The sequence below is a fragment of the Zonotrichia leucophrys genome, chromosome 5 (assembly GCF_028769735.1).
Source record: "Zonotrichia leucophrys gambelii isolate GWCS_2022_RI chromosome 5, RI_Zleu_2.0, whole genome shotgun sequence".
NCBI lineage: Eukaryota > Metazoa > Chordata > Aves > Passeriformes > Passerellidae > Zonotrichia > Zonotrichia leucophrys.
In genome coordinates this window covers 39,924,292-39,944,899 of record NC_088175.1, presented here as the reverse complement: position 1 = coordinate 39,944,899, position 20,608 = coordinate 39,924,292, and the positions used below count along the sequence as shown (strand labels likewise).

The 20,608-nt window shown below is 46.0% G+C and overlaps 2 protein-coding genes across 5 annotated transcripts in view; one reads left to right on the top strand and one right to left on the bottom strand.

Moving 5' to 3' along the window:
• The window catches only part of TSPAN4 (tetraspanin 4), a 427,493-nt gene extending 410,419 nt beyond the window's left edge, over window positions 1–17,074 (bottom strand). For 2 of the 4 annotated variants that reach the window (XM_064714680.1, XM_064714679.1), the window contains exon 1: window positions 16,832–16,930. In XM_064714680.1, the coding sequence (XP_064570750.1) occupies window positions 16,832–16,838 (7 nt within the window). In that variant the 5' untranslated portion in view covers window positions 16,839–16,930. Of the gene's footprint in view, window positions 1–14,622; window positions 14,712–16,831 lie in introns of those variants that run through there. The other 2 variants (XM_064714684.1, XM_064714681.1) reach the window with 2 other exon arrangements.
• Window positions 17,075–17,144: 70 nt separating this feature from the next.
• On the top strand, window positions 17,145–20,108 carry POLR2L (RNA polymerase II, I and III subunit L). Its single transcript, XM_064714686.1, has 3 exons — window positions 17,145–17,300; window positions 17,471–17,578; window positions 19,647–20,108. The coding sequence occupies exons 2-3, from the start codon at window positions 17,484–17,486 to the stop codon at window positions 19,753–19,755; spliced, it is 204 nt and encodes a 67-aa protein (XP_064570756.1). The 5' UTR covers window positions 17,145–17,300; window positions 17,471–17,483; the 3' UTR covers window positions 19,756–20,108.
• Window positions 20,109–20,608: the final 500 nt, after the last annotated feature.

Sequence of the window (20,608 nt, the reverse complement as noted above, 5' to 3'; positions counted from 1 at the left end):
TTGTATTTGTGCCTGCAATTGGGTGAGCATTGAGTTTCCAAAGCAAGACAAGGGGCAGATTTATAAACTTTTTTTTTTTAATTGTAATACAGTTACTGGGTTCATGATTTTCAACCCTGACTGTTCCAAAAGTCCTGGGTAACCCATCCTATTTGGTCAGACATCCTCTTTTGACTCCATAGTATGGAAACTACAGCACTGTCCTGATCCCCAGCTCCTGCTCTTCTGCCACAGACTGTAAACTGCTATCCTACATCCCAATGATCTGGGAAAGCACAGAACCATCCCTCCCTCCATATCCAAATGTGGGGTGTTTATCCAAGCCAAACACTATGGCTGTCTCTACACAGCAGCTTGTAACCAACTGGTAATGAATCTTTGGCACCTAAGTGCTTCATTTATGGACAGAGCTCTATTTCATGCTGTTGCAAGGCTAAGCCCTGAACACAAGCAGCTGACCAGAATTATTTTATGTCTGTATAGTTAGAACTTCCGTCTCCCCTACAACTGTAAAGCATGCTGCTCTGAATGCTACAGCAAGATATTACCAGCAGCTTATGTGCAGCTTGTGTCTTCTATCCACTGCAGTACTCAAGTGCTGCCATCAAACCAATTCAGAGAAAAATATTACTCCTATTATTCAGTCTTGAGCACAACATACCCACCTTTGCTCATCTTACTTCAATGACTGCTTGAAATCTATAAAATCAGTTAATCCCAGGTCCAGCACTTGTTCTGCCAGATATCCCACAGCAAAGCACTGAGTAATATCCTGACCAGCCCCAAAACTTACCAGTACCCACCTCAGGCAGGCTCAAATCCCAGCCTGAGACCAACAAAATCCTGTCTCACCATTTATGCAAAGAGCACATAAGCAAGTGCTGGAACCAAACAATGCCTCCTGCTGCTGGTGAATTTATCTATTTAATGACAAAGCACCATCCAGCATAACCAGCTACCAACTCAAAGCCAAGTCAGCAGGAAAGAGCTCCAGGTACAGGTCAGCTGTTTCACCAGCAATGAAAGCTGCAACATGGATACCATCACCTGCAAACCACAGAGATGTCAACCGTAGATGGCTGTAGGATGGAAAAAAGAGAAGAATTACCCTACAGCCAGAGACATTAATAGTTTGGAATTTTTTTCTGCAGTTAGTCCATGAAAGAATTAATTCAATTATTTTTCTCTACTGCTGATTAACCATCCAAACACAAAATGCTGGCTATTACAAAGCTGTGTTCTTCCCTTGTCTTTCAAAATATATTAGCTACGGTCCAGATACTTATGTATATAAATTCTGCCAGGCATGTTTAATGAAAGCTTTACCTTCTATCACTGCATTCTTAAAGCAGAGAATAGTCTGTTTTTTACCTTTCAGCATCATAATGAAAAACTAACTCGTTCCATGGAATTGAAGAAAATACTGCGGCTAGCAGAGCTCTATTGAGAGACAGATTATTTATCTACTTGGGTGTGCATGCAAGAGTAAACCTGTCACAACTAAGGGGAAAAGGGAAAGGTAGCAAAGCTGCTGTGCTAACATTCTCCTATTCTAGACCCCCACACAGCCCAGCGCAGTAAGGGATATGGTGCTCAGAAACAGAAATAGAGCAAAATCAGTCTGGAGAATTTGCTGGCCTCTGAACAGGAGCTCCTGGCAATCCAGGGTGCTGCCTTCCCACAGTGTGTACCCTGCTCCATGGTCAGGGAAGACACATTCTGGGTGGACAGCCTAGAAAGGAACATGATGCCCTTCAAACAAGAACAGAAACTGCAGCCACATACCAAAACAAGTGCAACCAGTGCCAGCTTTCCAGGGACTGGATGCTGCCTGGAGCTGTGCATGGCCCAGAGACACCCAGTGGTTGACTGGTACATCACAAGCAGATGTAATGAGTGGAAAGGTTAAGGAAAGCATCCCCTCAGTTTATTTATTTAGTACAACTTTGGGCCGACATGATGTTTCTCTGCTCATCTCCAGTCCTCAGACTGGGTGTGGGAATAGATAAGAAGGTCTAGGAGAGAAGCCTAATTCTGAACAAGTGACAAACAGTGAGAAAGTGTAGGAACTAGCAAGGTGTCACACCGCTGTCTTTCAGCTGTAGATGGTACCAACATCCTCTGGCCTCTCTTAAGGAAGTTCCTGTGGTCAAGACTCTGCCTTATTTGAGGTCTCTGGCTGAGTTTGGGTAATCATTACCAGTGGTCTGAGATAGAGGCAAGTGCTATGCCACACTGAGGGCCAAATGTCAGCTCTATGCTGCTTGTTGAGCTGCTAAGCTTGCCAGCAGCAGCTTTGCTTCCTGACTTAAAGGAGATTTAATGGCCCAACAACAACTCATCAAGGTGTACATGCAAAGCAATGTACTCCCTTTATATCACTAGCAGCATAGGACCAGACTCTGGACTAGGAAAAAAAAAAAGAGAAACAGATCCAACTTGAAACCAGATTTTAGTGGTTCTACAGAAGTATAAGCAGAGTTTTCTTTAACCCAAGCAGCACCAGAGCTGCAGAAAGTGACATGCACTATGGGCCTCCCATGCACTGCTCTCCAACACTAGGTTTGATTCCATCCGGCCCACCTTTAGGCACTCATTAAATACCCAAGTTTAGCAGATCACCACAGTCAGCTTTTTCTAATGGAAGGGGAGAAGGATGGACATCTCTTACCACCAAGATGGAAATCATCACCTAGACATTAGCATCTCTGAACCTTGTATTTCAGACACATCAACTAAGTGGCAGGTACTAGGAAGAGCTGAACTGCACAAGGTCAACTAGACAGTATTAATATTATGCTCTCTTACTTAGCCTGTACTGTTGTTAAATCTGAGTAGCAATGCTCAATTTGGATAAAAGTAAATGTACTTCCCAGAGAGACACAGAAATCTATGTTTTAAGCTGCTTTGTGACTCCTTCTGAAAAACAGCGGGATAAACTTTGTTTACAGCCCATACCACATGCACAAGGATAAATGTAACCTTCACCCAAATGCCAATTTCCAGCAAAGACAACTTTTTTTTTTAAGAACTGAATTGCAGTTTTTCTTAGAAACAGTGCTTTTTGGAAATAGTAACAATATCGTACCAAGGGAAAAGTAGCAGCTCAAAGACATGAATGGGTGACCTTACTGTGATCGTTCAGAACAGTTCCATTCCCTGGCAGAAAGCTCAGAAATGCAGCACTAGTAACCCAGAAACACTGCAGTGACTCACTCCTGCTCAATCAACTCAGATGCTCAGGGGAAACAGCAAAGGCACAACCAGGACACGGACCAGCCAAGCAGATGCAATATGGCACCACAACCTGGACTCAAGCCACAGCTCCTCACACTGAATTGCTGGCACCTCACTTGCTGCCTCACATCTCATAATATAAGCCCTGTTTTAGCAGAGGTTTGACCTACTCATGAACATGACTGATAACCAGAGGTGTTCTCAGAACACAAACTGATCGTGGCATAACAATGACAAAGAAAAGAGCACAGGGAGATTTTATGTCCCAACATTCCTGGCCCTAAACACACAGAGAAGTGGTGAGAGAAAACATCTCCAGCAACACAGGAAAACTCAGACAGAGCAGCTGTATAAACCTAAGAAAACGGGGACAGGCAAGGCTGATCACTGACAACAACATGACCAGCATGAAATGAGAGCACAAACAAGCCCAGAAGGCTTGAGGTCCTATTGCAAGCAGAAGGCAGCAAGCCCCCTTAAATCACACTCAGTATCTGCTCCTGTGCTCTGCTATTGAATTGGCAAAAATGAAATAAGAACAAACAGGCAGGGGACAGAAGTAGGACAGCTACAGCCCCCTTCTCTCAGCGGCTCCCAGCTCCAGCTTTCAGTATTTGCCTCTCCTCAGCCCTGCCCATGACCCTCCCCAGCAGCTACCCCCAATATAACTCAGATTTGAGGCACTTGTTCCACACCAGTGTGTAGAGAGACACTGACACTCACACACTATTTCATCAGTGACACACATAAGCAACAAAAAACTAAGAGAGAAGGCTCCTTCTTCTCCCTTCCTCCTGTGTCATTAAAGCATCATTGTTTTCTCTGTGAAGATTTTAAAGAGAAAACAGAAATGAAATTAAACAGGAGGGGTGCAAAAAGTCTCTGGTACAAAATACCAAATGTGCTATGCCTCTTCTCTTCCATGAGCTGCAAAAGTAAACAGCACCTTCTCTGGCAGGAGCAACAGGGCTGTCTTCTGTAATCAGGGGATGGAGGGAGGGGAAAGGGTCAGGAAAAACACACACTGCCCACTGTTCAGAGAAGAGCTCCTTTCAGCAGCCACGAGTAAGAAGACTGCAGAAGTGACAGCTTGGCTACCTCCCTGCCCAGCTGGCTCTGTGACCTGCCTAGAAGCAACGTCCAAAACCACAGGAAAGGCTGGATATGTTTCCAGCACTGCTGGCTGGTGGCATTATACACAGGATGACAGAACGCTGCTTTCCTCACAAGTCATGATGGGGCAATTTATTTTCATTGGCATGAGCAGAGGAGGAGAGCCAGTCTGACCCACCCTGCAGCAGCAGGACACTGTGAAAGGCAATTTTACACATACACCTCATACAGCCATAACACACTCACTCATACACCTCATATGGTCATTGCACACACCCTGTCCTGGAACGAAACTGTTCAGGATGAGACCTCTGCCTTCAGAGGATGAACCAAGCATCTACAGACAGAATTTTCAGCCTTGCACACTCATAATTCATGTGCCTGATTTGACTCCCTTCATGGCTATCATCGACCCATTCTCTTACATTTCCACAGTAGTCTGCCCTAAAAAGCCACAGGAGGATTTTCCCACCCCGCTGACATAATTTCCTCCTTGTTACACACCCTGTCCAGTCCACGCCACTCGGACAAGCTGCAGGCTGTGTGCTGGGTAGAACCTAACAGATTCATCCCAATGCATCAACCCTTGCTGACAAATCAAGGCCAGACTAGTGAGCAACAACTTCCTGTGCATCTGTGGCAATTCAAACTGTTCAAATCTAGAACTACCAACAGTCACGTCTCTCTCATCACCTGCACACAGGCATGCACTTGCACTCACAGGTGCAAAACACTCTCCAGGCTTTTTGCAACCTTGCTGACTTCTTTGCTTCCCAGTCCCCCAAATTTGTTGTGTCCATTCTGACCCTTAAGTCTTAACACCCAGGCAGCTTGGCATATTGGATTTCAGAAAACCTTTCTCCACAATACTTGAGTCCTTTACACACCAGCTCTTCCAAACTGTGGCTCAGAAACAGGTCCTGAGCTGCCACAACATCCATGCAGCTCACCAAATGCTCAGCTCCATGGTAGAACTGTCATATGTAAATCCTCACATTTGGTAAATCAAAACAAGATGATCCATATCAAGGGAAAAAAAGGAGGGGGAAAAAGGTGGGGAGAAAAAAGGGGACACCAAGCAAACAACTTAAATGACTGCTAAAACCATCAATATATCAGCTGTAATGGCAGCACTTTGGAGAGGATTTTTCCAGGGCTTTTTATTATTACTATTATCTTATCTGCAGAAGGCAAGCCAAGAAAACGGAGAAATAGATGGAACCAAGCCCTGTATCTGAGCAAGCTCTCTAGAAGCAAATACACACACGTTTCAGGGCTGGCAGAACACTGTGCTGAAATTAAGTGGCGTGGGCTGTGACGGAAACACAATTTTTCAGATCTGGTAATGCATGCCAGTGAATAAAACTTCCATAGGCTGTACAGCAGCACCTAAATATTTGTCCTACTGCTGTTCATCCATAGCTGGCACACATTCAGAGACTACAAAGACAAAGCCAAACCAAAGCTCAGACTGACTTTGCTACCTCCAATTTGCATTGCACTTTTCCCTCCAGGGATCTTTCATGGCTTGGTTTGGATTCCATCCCAGTTCAGTCCCAAACAGAGAGATGTATCAAACAATTTCAACACACTGACACATTTCATTTTGAATTTAAGTATTTGAAATTACTTTGAAAGCACATTCATGACATTTCAATACTCTACTGAGTAACTTTTTAATCCAGCCCTTTCTCACCCCATGGGTAGAGTGTAAGGCAGTGGGTCTAAACTAAAACCAGAAAACTGCACCAGCACAGAATGCAAGCTCTTTGGGTGGAGTACTGCTTGCCCATGGGAAATTAAAATTTCATTACTAGCTATTCAAAATTTGGTTGTACCAAATACTGTCCACCACGAGCAGGACACAGCCTTGAGTCAGCAGCAAAAGGAGACTCCATGAGGCAAATAAGGTAGTTCTGACTTTCACCCCTTTCACTGCAGAAGCACAGAAGGGAACAATTAACTACCAAATGCCTTGAGAGCATGGAGCAAATATGAAGGACCAGAGCAACTCTGCAACTTAATCAAAAGCCTGCCAAAAGAATAAACTATTGTATTTACGGGGTGCGCAGTGGCAGGAAGGAGTGATGAATCTCACTCCATGTTCTCAGAAGGCTAATTTATTATTTTATGATACTGCATTATATTAAAGAATACTATACTAAACTATACTAAAGAATACAGAAAGGATACTTACAAAAGGCTAAAAATATACTACTGAAAACTCATGACTCTTTCCAGAATCCTGACACAGCTTGGCACTGTTGGCCAATAAGTCAAAACAATTCACAGCAAAAACCTATGAAATAACCACCTGTTGGTAAACAATCTCCAAACACATTCCAAAGCAGCAAAACACAGGAGAAACAAATCAGATAATTATTGTTTTCCTTTTTCTCTGAGGCTTCTCAGCTCCCCAGGAGAAAAATCCCAGGCAAAGGGATTTTTCCAGAAAATATGAATACCACAACAAATTATATATCTACAAAAGAAATACTACCAGGAGGGGTCATCAAAACCATTTTCCTCACTGCAACAGACAACTTGGACAGCAGTAAAGGACAGCTGGCTCACCCACAGCAGCACTTCCCTTTAAATTGACTCCCATGCGTGGTCAGTGGGGCTTCCATTGCCAAAAGCCACAGTGCAAAAGTAGTCTGACTTTGGATGAATCCTTGCTAGGACTGAAACCTGCAGAGGTGAATTGGGTGCACAGAGAAAGAACTCTAGCAAGGAAAATAAAAAAGGCAGAAAGCAATGCTTAATAAACTGTAAATACTTCCTTACAGAAAATCTTGTGTGTTCTTACACTGGCTAAAACAATGGCCCAGAAGTGGTTCTCCTTTCACAATACAGTACAAAAGAACCCGAAACCAATATTGTCTAGCAATGGCTCATCGTGTGTCCCATGAATTAAGGACCTGGCAATAACCCAGCAGCCACAAGGTTTATGACAGCTTTCTCAGGAACTTATGAGAATTTGATTTCTTTCCAATAAGGCCCTTAGGCTCCCAGAGGAATCCTCAAACAGCTTTTCAAGCCCTAGGAGTCAGGCCAGTGACAGCAAAAAAAGGATACCCAAAAGGCACTGCAATGACAATCCCACAGCGGAGCAGGAATGCAGGCAAACAATAAAACTGATGCTAAACAGATCCACAATAAATTGGCCCCAACTATAATTTGAACTGTAGGGCACTGCCAAAATTAAATGGTCATTTACTGACAGAGAAAGCAAAGAAAGATAAAACCTCAATAGAACAGTAAGAGATCACAGACAAATTTTAGAAAGCCTAACACTGCATTCAGATGAAGAAAACTTCTACTTCTGAGCAAAACTCTGTGTCCTCACCTCTAGCAGGAGACCAGGATGTTCTGCGTAGTTCTCACTTTCTCCTATAAAGGCATTCTATTATCCATTCTCCAAGTAAGAAATTCTCTTGTGTGCAACAAAGAAGTCCTACTCATCCCAGAATCCCTTTCCTCCAGATGTCCCGATTCCCTGACAAAGGCAGAATGCCCAAACAACAGCAGCAGTACAAGCAGAGCCGCTGCAGCACAGCTCCAGCCCACCACCACCACGACTGAAGTTAAGAATGCTGGAAATAGGGCACCATGCTGGCACTTCCCTACAGCAGCAATAGCTCTTCTGTGCTCCAAAGACTGCTCTGCAATCCATAAAGCAGTTGCACATGTGCTGGGGGAAAAGCCTTGCTTTTACCCACATACCATTTTGTTTTGCAGAACAGAAGAAAAAAATATATTTGTTCAGCAAATATTTTAAGAAGAACAATCATTTCTGCTTTAAACTGACCCCACACACTGAGGATGTTACCCAACAGAGAAGCAGGAAAACACCCTCCTTTGCAGAAATGCAAATACAGCCAAACACACCTCTGGCCCCATAGAGGCAGGGGCATCCTTTGTGTAACACTGCCCATGGCTAAGATTCACCACATTGCAGATAAACCACTGCACAACTCAGTTATTATAGAGCTAAACAGAATTTATACACACATTCATCTTCCAAGGCTTCTCAATACCAACAGAAAAAGCTATCTTTCACAGGATACAGGCACTTTCTTAATATTAAGCTTTTTAGCTTCTCTACTGAGAATGGCAAATGTGATAAATGAAGAAAAGAAGCAAAGCACCTTGACAAGGTCATACAAGGGACTTTTAGGAAAAAGCTGTGGCTGGGGGGACATCTCAGGGTAAAGAAACCATGTCTGTGCTCTCAGCACATCACTTTTCAGGCCAGGTGGGTGAAATACGTTTCACAAGGGTGAAATGCAAAAAGATGTCTTTGTTTATGCCTATTTTGAAGGGAGAAAACTTACAGAATCAAAATAATTTTGGGGCACCCAAAATACTCAGCATATCCTAAAGGAGAAGGGGGAAATGCTCTACAGATAGTTTTGGGCAGAACAGAGACATACACAGTAAAGGACCCTTTTAGATCAGGCTGGATTTTTAGGTTTGAAGGCAAGCTGCAAACAAAACTGCAACCTTGATCTCACAGTTCTTTTTATTCAGGCCAAAAATTAATGCAAAACCCCAAGCAAACGCAGCAGTCCCTGGGCACAGCTCAAGCAGCCTATTGTTCCAGGAGGACTTATCCATCACCAGAGACAACCCCCTCTGATCAGGTCGCATGATTGAAGGCTGTACTTTATTATTCCCCCGCACCACCACCAAGCGAAGCTGCAGCAGCGGTATCAGATCAGACAGAGGAGCTGCTGCCCTTCAGAGCAGGCTCCTGAGTAAGAGCTCCCTGATGTGCACACAGGTGGGACTTTGCTGCACACAGCAGGAACGCTGGAGTAACCAGCCACGAGGGCCATGACTGACTGAGTTTAAAAGAGGCAATGCAACCCAAATCCAGGAAATTCAGAAGTCAAGTTGGTCTCATATCCTGAATTTATTAGAACTTCTAGACTATTAAACTCAGTAATGATGCAGCATTTCCAAACACTATACAAATGCTAAAGAGTGCTGAACTGCTGGGTGGAGGCAAGAGATGATGGAAAACTCATTGAAAGCAAGCCCCCCGTGGCTCGGTCCCAGCTCCACCATGCTGTGTTCCACCACTGTGCAGCCCTCAGGGCTTCTCTGCAGCAAGCTGAGACCCTCCTCAGTCCTGGGGCTGCCACTCCCCACAGCTTCCCAACGCTCCGCTACACCAGCACCACTGTGCCATGATTAAAATGCTAGAACTGGCTCTTGAATAAAAAAGAAATTCACCTGCAAGCAAAACAACTTCAAAATCCATATTCATAAAAGGTGTTTGAGGAATGCAGGGCCTCTCTCTTTTAGCCATTGAAACGCAACAGTCCCTGGTCTTTCATATAAAACATGCCGCAATTTCTTTCTTTCCTGCAGCGCAGTCGCTGTGCATGTGTCTACCACTGTATTACCTCAATATTTTTGCTCAAAAAAGCACTTCCCTAACAAAAAGGAATTCACTGGTACAAAGCAAACTGTATTACTTCTGCAAAATTTCATTTGAGAAGCCACAGCTAAAGTGCAGGACCCCTACGGTTCCCAGTTCTGCAGTGTGATAGCTTCAGCATCCCTTGTGAGATGAAGCATGTCACCTTAATGCATGCTTAAGGTGAGAGAACGACCAAGCTGATGGGCTTCATCACCCTAAGGACACAGAAAGTGACATACTTAATCTGATGAGAGGCACTAAAGCAGCACCTCTTAATATTTTATGAAACATTTGGCTGTTTTTAATTTTAAAAACAGCAGCTCAATAAACAAAGCAATGGAAGATTCCCTGTGGATGGCACTATGATAGGTGCACAGCAGCTGAGTGATAACGTCGTACCCAATGCATCAAGTCTGTCCTCCTCCCCACATCCATGCTGGAAGGCCTGTACACTGGGAGATCTCAGGCTCTGCACACTGCCAGGGACTTTTCCAGAAATAGTTGTCTTTCACCAGAACACAGTGCATAGCAGAGGCAACTTTAGAAATGGTTTAAGACATCCAGCTTTCATCTAGCACCTTAATCTGGACACAGCAGGCTGACATGCCCAAGCTGAAGTTGCTTTAATCAGAAAAAATACATTTTCTTCTCTATTTGCCCAGTGCTGGAAAAAGATTACAGACACAGACTGACATGAAATACAAAATGCATCCCACTTCATTAATACTGCACACTTGCTTCATGTTTATCTGCTTCCTTAAGCAGCCACTACTGGCCACTGTCAAGAGATGAAGTACTCAGCAAGATGCATCTTTTCTCCTGGTTACAGCAATCACTTTCTATTCCCACTCCCATGAAGGCCTGCAAGGTGCAACTGGCCAGAAGACAAATGGAAGAAAAGGTCCGAGCACCAAGTCTGATTACAGACATAAGCATCCCCCAAAGGACAGCATTCAGCAGAGCCTGCTCTTTAATCCTGTGCTCCAAATACATCCATCACCACTTATGAGAACCTCAGAGATAAGACTTAAAACTAAGTTAGAACATCTTCCCCCCTGCTCCTTTTCATTGGAATTCAGAAATTCATCCATGCTATGGTAAAGTACAACAAGAGGGATGGCTCCCTACAGTGTCTAGAGATAAACCCTGATGGGAGGGGGCCTGTGTACAGAGCCGGAGAAAAGGGCTCAAAAACACATCCATGAGCTCAGTGGGAATATGCAGTCCTGTCTCCATGGAAGAACACCACCTTGGGGCTTTTCCCTTCAAGCTTTAATAATTGACAAGTCCTGTCCTCACCTCAACTACACAGCCCATTCCTCACTCTGGGGGGAAAAAAGATTCTGCAGAAATTAAACGCACTATCCCAAGAAAGGGAATTATTTTGTCATCTAAGGACACTTACATGGAAGAGTAGAGCTGATGGGCAGTCTTGTGATGTTTCTGATTAAAATGCTGCCTCAGGATATTACTCTTCCCCTCCAACATGAAACAGTCAATTAGGCTGTGATATATTCATGTAATAAATACTTTCTCCTATAAAATTTGTCAATCCAAGACTGGCAATACTTTTGCCTTGAAGTCACCTTTCTAAGAAAAAAACATGACAGATAAATCCAGTCTTAAACTAGTTAAATACTGGCATCTGAGGAAGCATAAAAGTAGGGAATAGACAGGTCTATTTTTCAATCCCATCACAGTGCTTAAAAAAAAAAAAAAATGGAGGGGACAGGAGGGCTTCATTCCCATGAAGAGCCATCTTACCCTTTCATTATTAATTTTATATACACATGCATACATAAACACACACAAGTGCACTCACCTTTCATCTACAGCAGGTGAAACTTTCCTAAAACCTCTACAGGTACAAGAGCATATTAAACTGATCAGCACAAAAATCTGATGGCCTCCAACACAATGGTGTCAGATGATCATCCTGAGGACTCTCAGACCACTCTCTTACACCACATTAAAAAAAAAAAAAAAGTCATTATTGAAACAAGAACTGTCTTTGTGGAGCATCCACCCCTAGCTCTCACTTGTAAGCACAGCCAGGATCACGGATGTCCAGCTGTGCTTCTCCACCACCATGTCCTGCCTGCAAGGGCCCTGTGGAACAGCTCTTGAACACAAGAGGCAGGGATGGCTCCACAAAGCTTACAGAGTCACAGAATTCCACCACTGCTCACCATCTTCCAGTTTGTCAGCAGGAGCAGAGTCTAAACATGCCACAGAGATCCTCAAAGATCTCTTTCTGAATACCTGGATGCCCAGAGTCCTGAGCAGAGAGCACCACCCCAGCATCCTAACTCCTGTTCAGTCAAGCAGAACAAAATCTCTGCCCCACAAAAATAACATAAATAACATCTCTGCCCCCTTCTCAGGTAATAGGCAGCAATCCTTATACCTAACACTAGCCCATCTTACATCGTTTCATGGGAAAACATTTGCATTTTTGGATGCATCTACAGGACTTCCTCATATACTCTATTTAGCAGAGACATCTGTTACTCAATATATATATATATTTCATCTAAATCCCACCCTCTGAATCCTTTCCATCAGTTGTCACTAATGAAGCTTTGTGTGCAAAACCAAGCACATTCTGCCCCCATTAGGAAGCCAATTACAGCAGGAAAAACAAGCAATTAACAAGGTGCAAAATAAACATCTTGCCACCTGCCTTTTAATAGCAACCCCACTTCAAACAAGTCACAGTCTCAGCACAGCTTACAGAATTGGCAACTGATGTTATATATGTATTTATGCAGCAGCTGTTCTTCATTGCAACAAATATTACAGGCTTACTAGATAAGGTCAGCATATTTAAAAAAACATATAGCAAGTATTAAAACCTGCTTTGAGGCCCTGAATGACGCTTTTAATGAAATCAGCAGCATCAGGCTTGTGTGGTATTACAGCAGAGCTGCAGTCACATCCCCAGCTTAGAGAGATTTCTCCTCATTTCTCCTTGCTTAGCAGCTTCAGCATTTGTTTCACTAAATCCAGGGGCCTGAGCAGCTCTTAAACAGTGTGTGGGGCAACCAAGCACACAAAGCTCTACAGAGCAGCCAAGTCTCTCCTGCTTCCATCACCCCTGCCTCTCCTTGCCTGCCCCACCTCCCCACCGTCACATCACTACACCCAATTGCACTGTGGAGCTGGGGGAAGAAAGTCACTCACTAAAAAATACTTTAAAAAAATAATCAAGGGGGAAACAAATCTATATTCTGTGTCACTCTTTGCTCCTTAAGCCTCCCTGCTTTAGAGGGGAAAGGAGGACTTCCAAAGATACCAGCTAGCTCCAGAGGGAGCCACTTTCCTTCACCTTTTGTGCAACAGGATGAATGACACACTTCTGAGCAGTTAACCAGGACTAGACAAAGCCCAAGAGCACATCTGCAGGATTTAGCAAACCTGGAGTGGAAAATGTGCCTGAAAAAAAAAAAAAAAACCAGCCAAGCTTCCTCCTGCATGTTTGTTTTTGTATATTTCCCTCTTCCTCTGACTCTCTACTGCTATGTAAATTATTTATATACATTAAACTTTCCATGTCACATTTCAGTTCCTTACTAATGTCCTATTTAACCACTCATTTCACAATACATGTGAGTCTCTTCCTCTTAGGATTCTTCCCTCTCTGACCTCACTGGGATCCGAGGAGTAAAACACTGAATATGGCACTTTTGCCATTGTGCACAGGATTCTGAGTGTTGGTTGGAGATGGAGAGAAAATTGCTAACATTCTTTCTCTAAATGACCACAGGGAGCAACAGGCAAGAGAGCTTTTAACTCCAAGCAGGGCCAACAGGACTACCCACAGCTTTATAGAAATCTGCATCGTGATCAATAGCACTGAAACAATCCTTCATGGAAAAGTTGCCCTAAAAAGTCCTATATTTAAAAACCAATTCCCTACCCTTGAATACCACTGGCAAGTCAGATCTTAAAAGACCCACATCTTCAGTTCTGGCCATTATCTACATGTACATAGAATAAGCAAAGTCAGAAGAAGGGAACAACGACAGGAGGTGAAAAGTAGTGAAAGGTCAAAATTTCCCAGACTTGTGAGGGTGCACACCTAAACCTGACCTACTGCAGCCAACAAAGTAAAAACAACCTTTTAGCTACCAGTTTCTCACGCTACCAGTGCAAGTGCAGAGATCTCACAAGTCTTTCCTCCAGCCCTAATTAGAGAGACAAGGTCAGAAAAGACACCATTTGCCAGTATAAACTGCATGAGGTCATATGGCCACTCTAGCTACAGAAGTATTTTAGGAGTAGTTCAATCAGCCAGGTCACTTAACTGACTTCATTTCTGTTTGTTTTTTAAACAAGCAGCAATATTTTCCCTTGCATTTTGTGGATAGGAGAACAGGAAGCAGGGTTGACTCCTTAATCACCAGCCTAGGATTTCAGTACACATCACCAGCAATGCCATGGAGCAGCAATGCCTAGCTGCACGTTACAGATCTAAATCCACCCAAAAATGCCAAGGAGGAGCCTCATCCCAACAGTGACAGTGGGTCAGAACACTGTCAGCTTTCAGAAGCTGTTCAGATCACAGGAAGAAGGCGGGTGTATTATCTGCGCTGCCTCACAACAAATCCACGTGACAGAAGCTGCTCAAGCTGCTCCAGCTGCACATCAAGAAAGCAGCCCACAGTTCTCAAGCCTTCTTCAACTCGATTAATTCTAGGGCAGTCTCTTCTGCTTAATGCTGATGAGGGCTGCAGTGGGTTTTCTGACCAGCAGGCTGCCTGAAGGCCCAAAGAATCAGCAGTTTGAGGACTGCTGCTAATTGAAGGTGGCAAGGGACCAGAAATGTGGGAAGAACTTACTGTGAGAAAGAGTTGCACTTCTGGTTCTAAGAGCTGGGACTTCAATTCTTGCAATTCTTCTTCAAAGGATGCTTAAAGAGACCCAGTTCTTGAATTCTTTCCACCCTCTTCAAAAGAATGGCTGAAGAGATCAAATTTCACTAAACACCAACAGCTGAGTGCCATCAGTACCCAGCTCACCTGAACAAGAGTGGAAAGCTGGCAACGCCACATATGGCTCAAGCTGCAGTCCTCCTAATCAGCGTGAGCTAACAGCCCATAAAACACTGACTAATTCCCAAATAGTCACATGTGTGCACATTCCCCCACAGCTCTTCTAAACAGACTTCTGCAGCTTGGCAAATGGTCAGATTAAGCAGAGGATATATGAAGTTAAGCAGAGAATGTTTTTGGTATGTAGCAGTCTTTCCAGGTCATAGTTCATAAAACTCTGTACAACTTCTAGGATCAAAGCAGCTACAGCCATGAAAGACCTATTAGTTCATTGTCCATCACCCAGCCAAGGCAGGTTACCCAAAGAGACGTGACAAAGTTAAAGTAATGGTGTGCAAACAAGCCAAGCACGTTTTGCTTTGAAAAAAAGACGCCAAGCAAAGTCAGATATGTGAACTAGGTCCAAAAGTTAGAGGTCAGTTTTGTTTTCAAGAAACAAGCAAGCACGTTTCTACAAGGCAGCTATAACATGCTAACCTATATCTAATGCTGTGGCTTAGCTATGAAGCCCAGCTACAGCCCCTCTTTCTCACTCTCAATTGCAAATTTCCATCTCCAAACACAAATGCCTTCTACCACACAGTTCAGTGAGAAAATTACTTTGGAGCCCTAGTACTGAAAATGCATCAAAGCACAATCTTCAAATTCTCAACTCCCCACCCCCTCCAGCCCCCAAAAAAAGAAAGAAATCAAAGGATCAAAAGGAAAGACACGGTTTTGCTCCCACTGGCCTACAATAACAATAATGATCATAATCTAGAGATCGCAGGAGGTTCATCTACCCTCCATGCCAAGTCAATTCGCTCCATTCACAACTGCGCATAATTATTCCTGGGACTGCAAAAATTACTGTCTTTTCACTAGCAATAGAATTGTAAAAATGCTTTCAACCTCAAGCCCTTATTTATTAAAACAAAACTTTTTGCTCTTTTACGGTTCATGTTAGGTCTGGCATTTCTGTGCAGAGGGTCAATAATCCAGTCGTTCAAAAAATAGTCACGAAAGACGTATTAACATAAGCTGTGCATTAAGACACAATTATTTATATGCCTGACATTAATGGCTCTGCGCTGTGCACTGTATCAACTCACAGATACTTTAGCAGGAAAATAACAGCACTTGGGGAGAATTTCTGCTCTCCCAAGGACAATTAGCATAACGCTAACGCTGAAACGAGAGAGCAATAAGGACTGACAGAGGAATGCTTCATCCCAGAGCCTCCCGAACAGTGGTGCCCGTCCCCAAAGTTTGTACCCATCGCAGCGCGCTTCCCTCCGCTAAGCACACGCTGCCCGTGCCGAATGCTTCCCCAATCCTTAGGTTAACGAAATGCGAGTCAAGCAGTTTCAGGATGCATTATCCTCTGCCCCAGAGCTCCCCGGCGCGGGAGCCCAGCGGGACCGGCCGCGCTGCCCGCCGCCAGCCGCTGGCTGTGCCCGAGCCGGGAGCGGCCCCGGCCCCGCCGAAAGGCTGCCCTCGGTGCGGGCACGGCCGCCACAGCGGCGGTACCGGGGCAGCGCACACCTGCGGGAGCCCGGCCGCGCACAGGTCACGGCACCGGGCGCAGCGGCACCGCGAGCTAACGGGACGGCGCCGCGTCCCAGCCGGCCCCGGAGTTTGGAAACTCTCGGCAAGCCCGCAGCCACAGCAGCGCCCGCAACTTGGCCGGGGCTCGAGGGCCAGTGCCACCGGAGAGACATCGCCTGTCCGGGCAGCACGGAGCCGCGGAACAGCCCCGCAGCGCCGGGAGCGGGCTGTGCCGCCGCCTCCCGCCCGAGGGAGTCGCCGAACCGCGGGCAACCGGCCCCGAGCGACAGCGCGATGCTGCGCTGACAGGGTCGCGACACGGCGACAGCGGCGGGTCCCACCGCCCGCCGTTCCCCTGCCCCGGGGGAGCGAAGGACACACGGCGCCGGCGCCCCTGCCCGCGGCGCGGCGGAGCGCGGAGCGCCCCGGCTCATCCCTCAGCGCTGCCCGCGGGATGCCCATCCCTCACCCCTCATCCCTCATCCGTCTCCCCTCCGCCGGACCGGGCGGGCGGCTGCCGCGCCGCAGCCACCAGTTGCGCTTCCCGCTGCGGTACCTCAGCCAGGACGGGATGACAAGTCCGCCCGCTGCCGAAACCCTCTCGCAATGCAACAAGTGCCCGCCCGGGCGCGGCGGGAGGAGGCGGCGCGGGGGCGGTCGCGGTGCCGCCGCTCAGCGCTCGGGGCGCCCCGGCTGCCACTCACCGCGCCGCGCGCCCGGCGCCGCCGCGAGCCCGCCCCCCCCGCGCGCGCGCCCGCGCACTCTCTTGGGCCGCCGGGGACGCCGTACCGCGGGCCGCTACCATCAAGTACACGGGGGGGAGTAGGGCCGCTCAACCCGCCCGCCCGGCGTGTCGGGCCGGCCGGCGGCGGCGCGGTTTCCCCCAGCCGGGCGCGCTGGTAGCGGCCGGCGGCCATCGGCAGCGGAGGAGCCGCGCGGTGGGAGCCGCTCGCGGGGCCGCGGGGCTGAGGGCGGGAGCGGGATCGGGGCCGGCCCCTCGCTCGCCTCCAGGGAGCCCTCGGGACCTGGGAGCTGCGGGGCAGCGCAGCCCTGAGCGCGGTGTCCGCTCGCTTGGCCGGGGTTTGACGCGGTGTTTGTGTCGTTGCAGGCACAGCGCAGAAATGATCATCCCGGTCAGGTGCTTCACGTGCGGCAAGATAGTGGGGAACAAGTGGGAAGCCTACCTCGGCCTTCTGCAGGCGGAGTACACCGAAGGGTGGGTTTTAGTTCTGCGTCCTTCGAGTCGCGCCCTGGGTGATACACAGAACACAAGATCCCAGAGCCGCCCGGCTGGGAAGGAGCCCTGGAGATCATCAAGGCAGGGCCAGAGGCACAAGTGCAGGGTCGTGGAGTCATGAAAGAGACGTAGAGAGGCGAAAAACCATTCTCAGATTGTTTAACCAAAAGTTACAGATTACAGTAGGCAACAAATTATTTGTTTCCCATTGAATCTTTCCGGGAAGCAGTGTGGAAGTTGCCAAGTCGTGGCCCTTGTACCCAAAACGTTCCCAAATATGGAACTGTACACATTTGTTTGTTTCTTCCCTTCCCCTTTCATATACCCAGCTTTGACACCAACGTGATCCGTTTTTTAAAGGGAGAGAAGGAAAAAATGTTACAAGTTTAAGAAGGGTTTAGTGTTTTAATATTTTCCCTATCTTTATTATTCCTCTGCTTTTGTATAGGAGTTTTGTGTTGTCACTGACAAATGCTCACTTGAAAACAGTTGTGGTCATTGGCTTGATTCTGGGGTGCTTGTTCAAACTAATGCAATTATGGTAAGAAGTAGAGTTTACAGATATCTAACAGCTAAAATCTTACAGTGTAGTACTAGAATCACTGTTAATGGCAGCTTAAGAAATGGATGGACAAAATGGGAAGACTTATCTAAAGAATCAGTAGTTGAAAAAGACACCCAGACCTTTCTGTTTGTCTCTTAAAAGTGCTGTTTTTCCACAAGTCCTTGGAAGCTGGAGGAAAGGGCAAATACAACTAAAGTTGTCTTAAAGCATATAGTATGACTTTGGAAATTGTTATCAATGTTAGTATTTTGCATTTCTGATAACTGCAAGTGAGAGTTCAGAATTCTCCAGATAGCTCTTAAAATTTACATATCAACAGACATCAGTTGCTTTTGTTCTCAAGTGTTTTGGAAAATTGAGGCATCACGTGATGTTATTTATAAACATTCTTTAAAATGCCCCTCAGTGTTCTTACAGTTATCTAAAACAAGTTTTGCAGGTGCTGTCCCAGAACGAGCAGCCCTGCTGCACTATCAGCGGTTGCAAGGACTGAGTGACATCAGAGAAGCTGCTGGAAGTTGGCTCCTGCAGTTAGACTGTACTACATGAAGCTAAACAACCTTTTACCATGGTCCAGCTTAGGCAGAGTCTTCCTTTCAGTCCTTTGTGTTTTAGAAAAGTATCCATTGGCTTATTCCTGCAGGAGAATTACAAGTCCCAGGAAATTAAGTTTGTTTGGAGCAAATGCTTTATTGCACTGCATTGTATCAGTACAATCATAAAGACCTGAGATGAGTCATGTCCCATGAATGTTCCCTTCTGAAGGAGCATCAGCCTGATTTATGGTGCAGAGGTTCCAGCTGAAGATCGTGGCAGTACCGTGACCTTTTAGAGGGGTGACAGCCACAGCCATGGGAAACACCCGCAGTGGTTCAGGCTGGGATGACTCAACATCCCCTACCCAAACATGAGAATCTGGAGCAGTCACTCCAAAGGAACTCAGTGGAAAGGCTGTAAAACACTGATTTCTGACCAGTCTGCACCTACTTACTTGTGTGTATGTGGGGGGCAGGTTGTATAACCAAGTGCCTTCTCCCATGGGAGCTGGGAAGGATTGTAGCCATCCCCAGAATTAGCATCCCTGTGTGGGGGAGGTTGTGTTCCCAGTTATTTTAGTTGCTGTATATCTCACCTTTTTAGCGTGGCTCAGATCTTAAATTTATCTTGTGAAATGGGCAAGAATCATCCTCAGTTTACAGAAACATGTTAAAACAGTGCCCTCTGAAAACGGTGGCAGCTGGGGACCCTTCTCAGCAGCAGATCCTGTGCTCTGGCTGGCTGGAGGATGGGCAAACATGCTCAACAGCACTAGGTGGAAAAGGGCATTAACAGCACATGCTGAATTTCTGTCTGTCTTTGAACTGCAAACAAATTTCCCTCTATGACTGAGCTCAAAGTAATCAGTGTGTTGCTTAGGAAACGCTTACAAGTGGTTCTGACTCACTTCATCTGTTGTGTTTTTTAATTGTTGTTCATTAATAGAGATGCCCTGGATGCCCTTGGCTTGAAGAGATACTGCTGCCGCAGAATGCTCCTCGCCCATGTGGATCTGATTGAGAAGCTTTTGAATTATGCACCCCTGGAGAAATGAGATGGAAAAAGCGCTGTGCTGCAAGCCATGTGGAACCTATCTCTCATTTAAACTTGAAACTGGACTTCAGGCAGTAAAGAATGAATGCCAACTGTAGTGCAACCATCAAGAGATGTTTATCTTCTGGATAAAATACTGCCCCAAGCCACAAACCTCTTTCAAGGAAACAAAGGAATGATGAAGTCCACTTAAACAAGATTTAGAGATTAAAAGTTTGGATGCTTCTTCTTAAATCAGTATTTGGAGTTGTGAACTTCTAGATGCTTCTGCCAGTAAAACCAAATGTTTGTCCATGTAGAAAAAACTATTATATTTCATTAAAATGTTGAAATAAAGGAGGTTTTTCCCTTGTAGTCTTCCTACAGTTTCTGGATAAAGTGTATGCTTGGATCTATCTTGCTGGTTACCTTAAGGTTAGAGGTACTGCTGAGTACCCAGTTCAGTGTCCTGCACTAGGCAGGCAGGGCTGAGCTGTGGTTCCAGTGACATGGAAGTGGGTACATTTGTGAGGCATTGCTCCCAAAAGCTGCTGGAGCCCACAGAGAACACTCCCTACCGCAGTTAAAATCAACTTGTGTTCTCTGCCCCGATCCTTACCAAACACTGGGGCTGCAGTATCACAAAAACACTGATTCAGATGGTGCAGTGCCTTCATTTAAGCAAAACATGTCTGAGTGTCTCCACGGAGAGCACTGGATGTGAGAATTGAGGCGTGCTGGTGTGAACAGGATCAAAGTGCTGCTGCTGCCAAGCACCTGCACCCCTCTGTGGCTGGTACAAACACTTCCACCACTCATCATCTCAGCGACTTCACGTTGTGCTGCGCGTGTGCTGCGGTGCTGCCTGCCCTGAC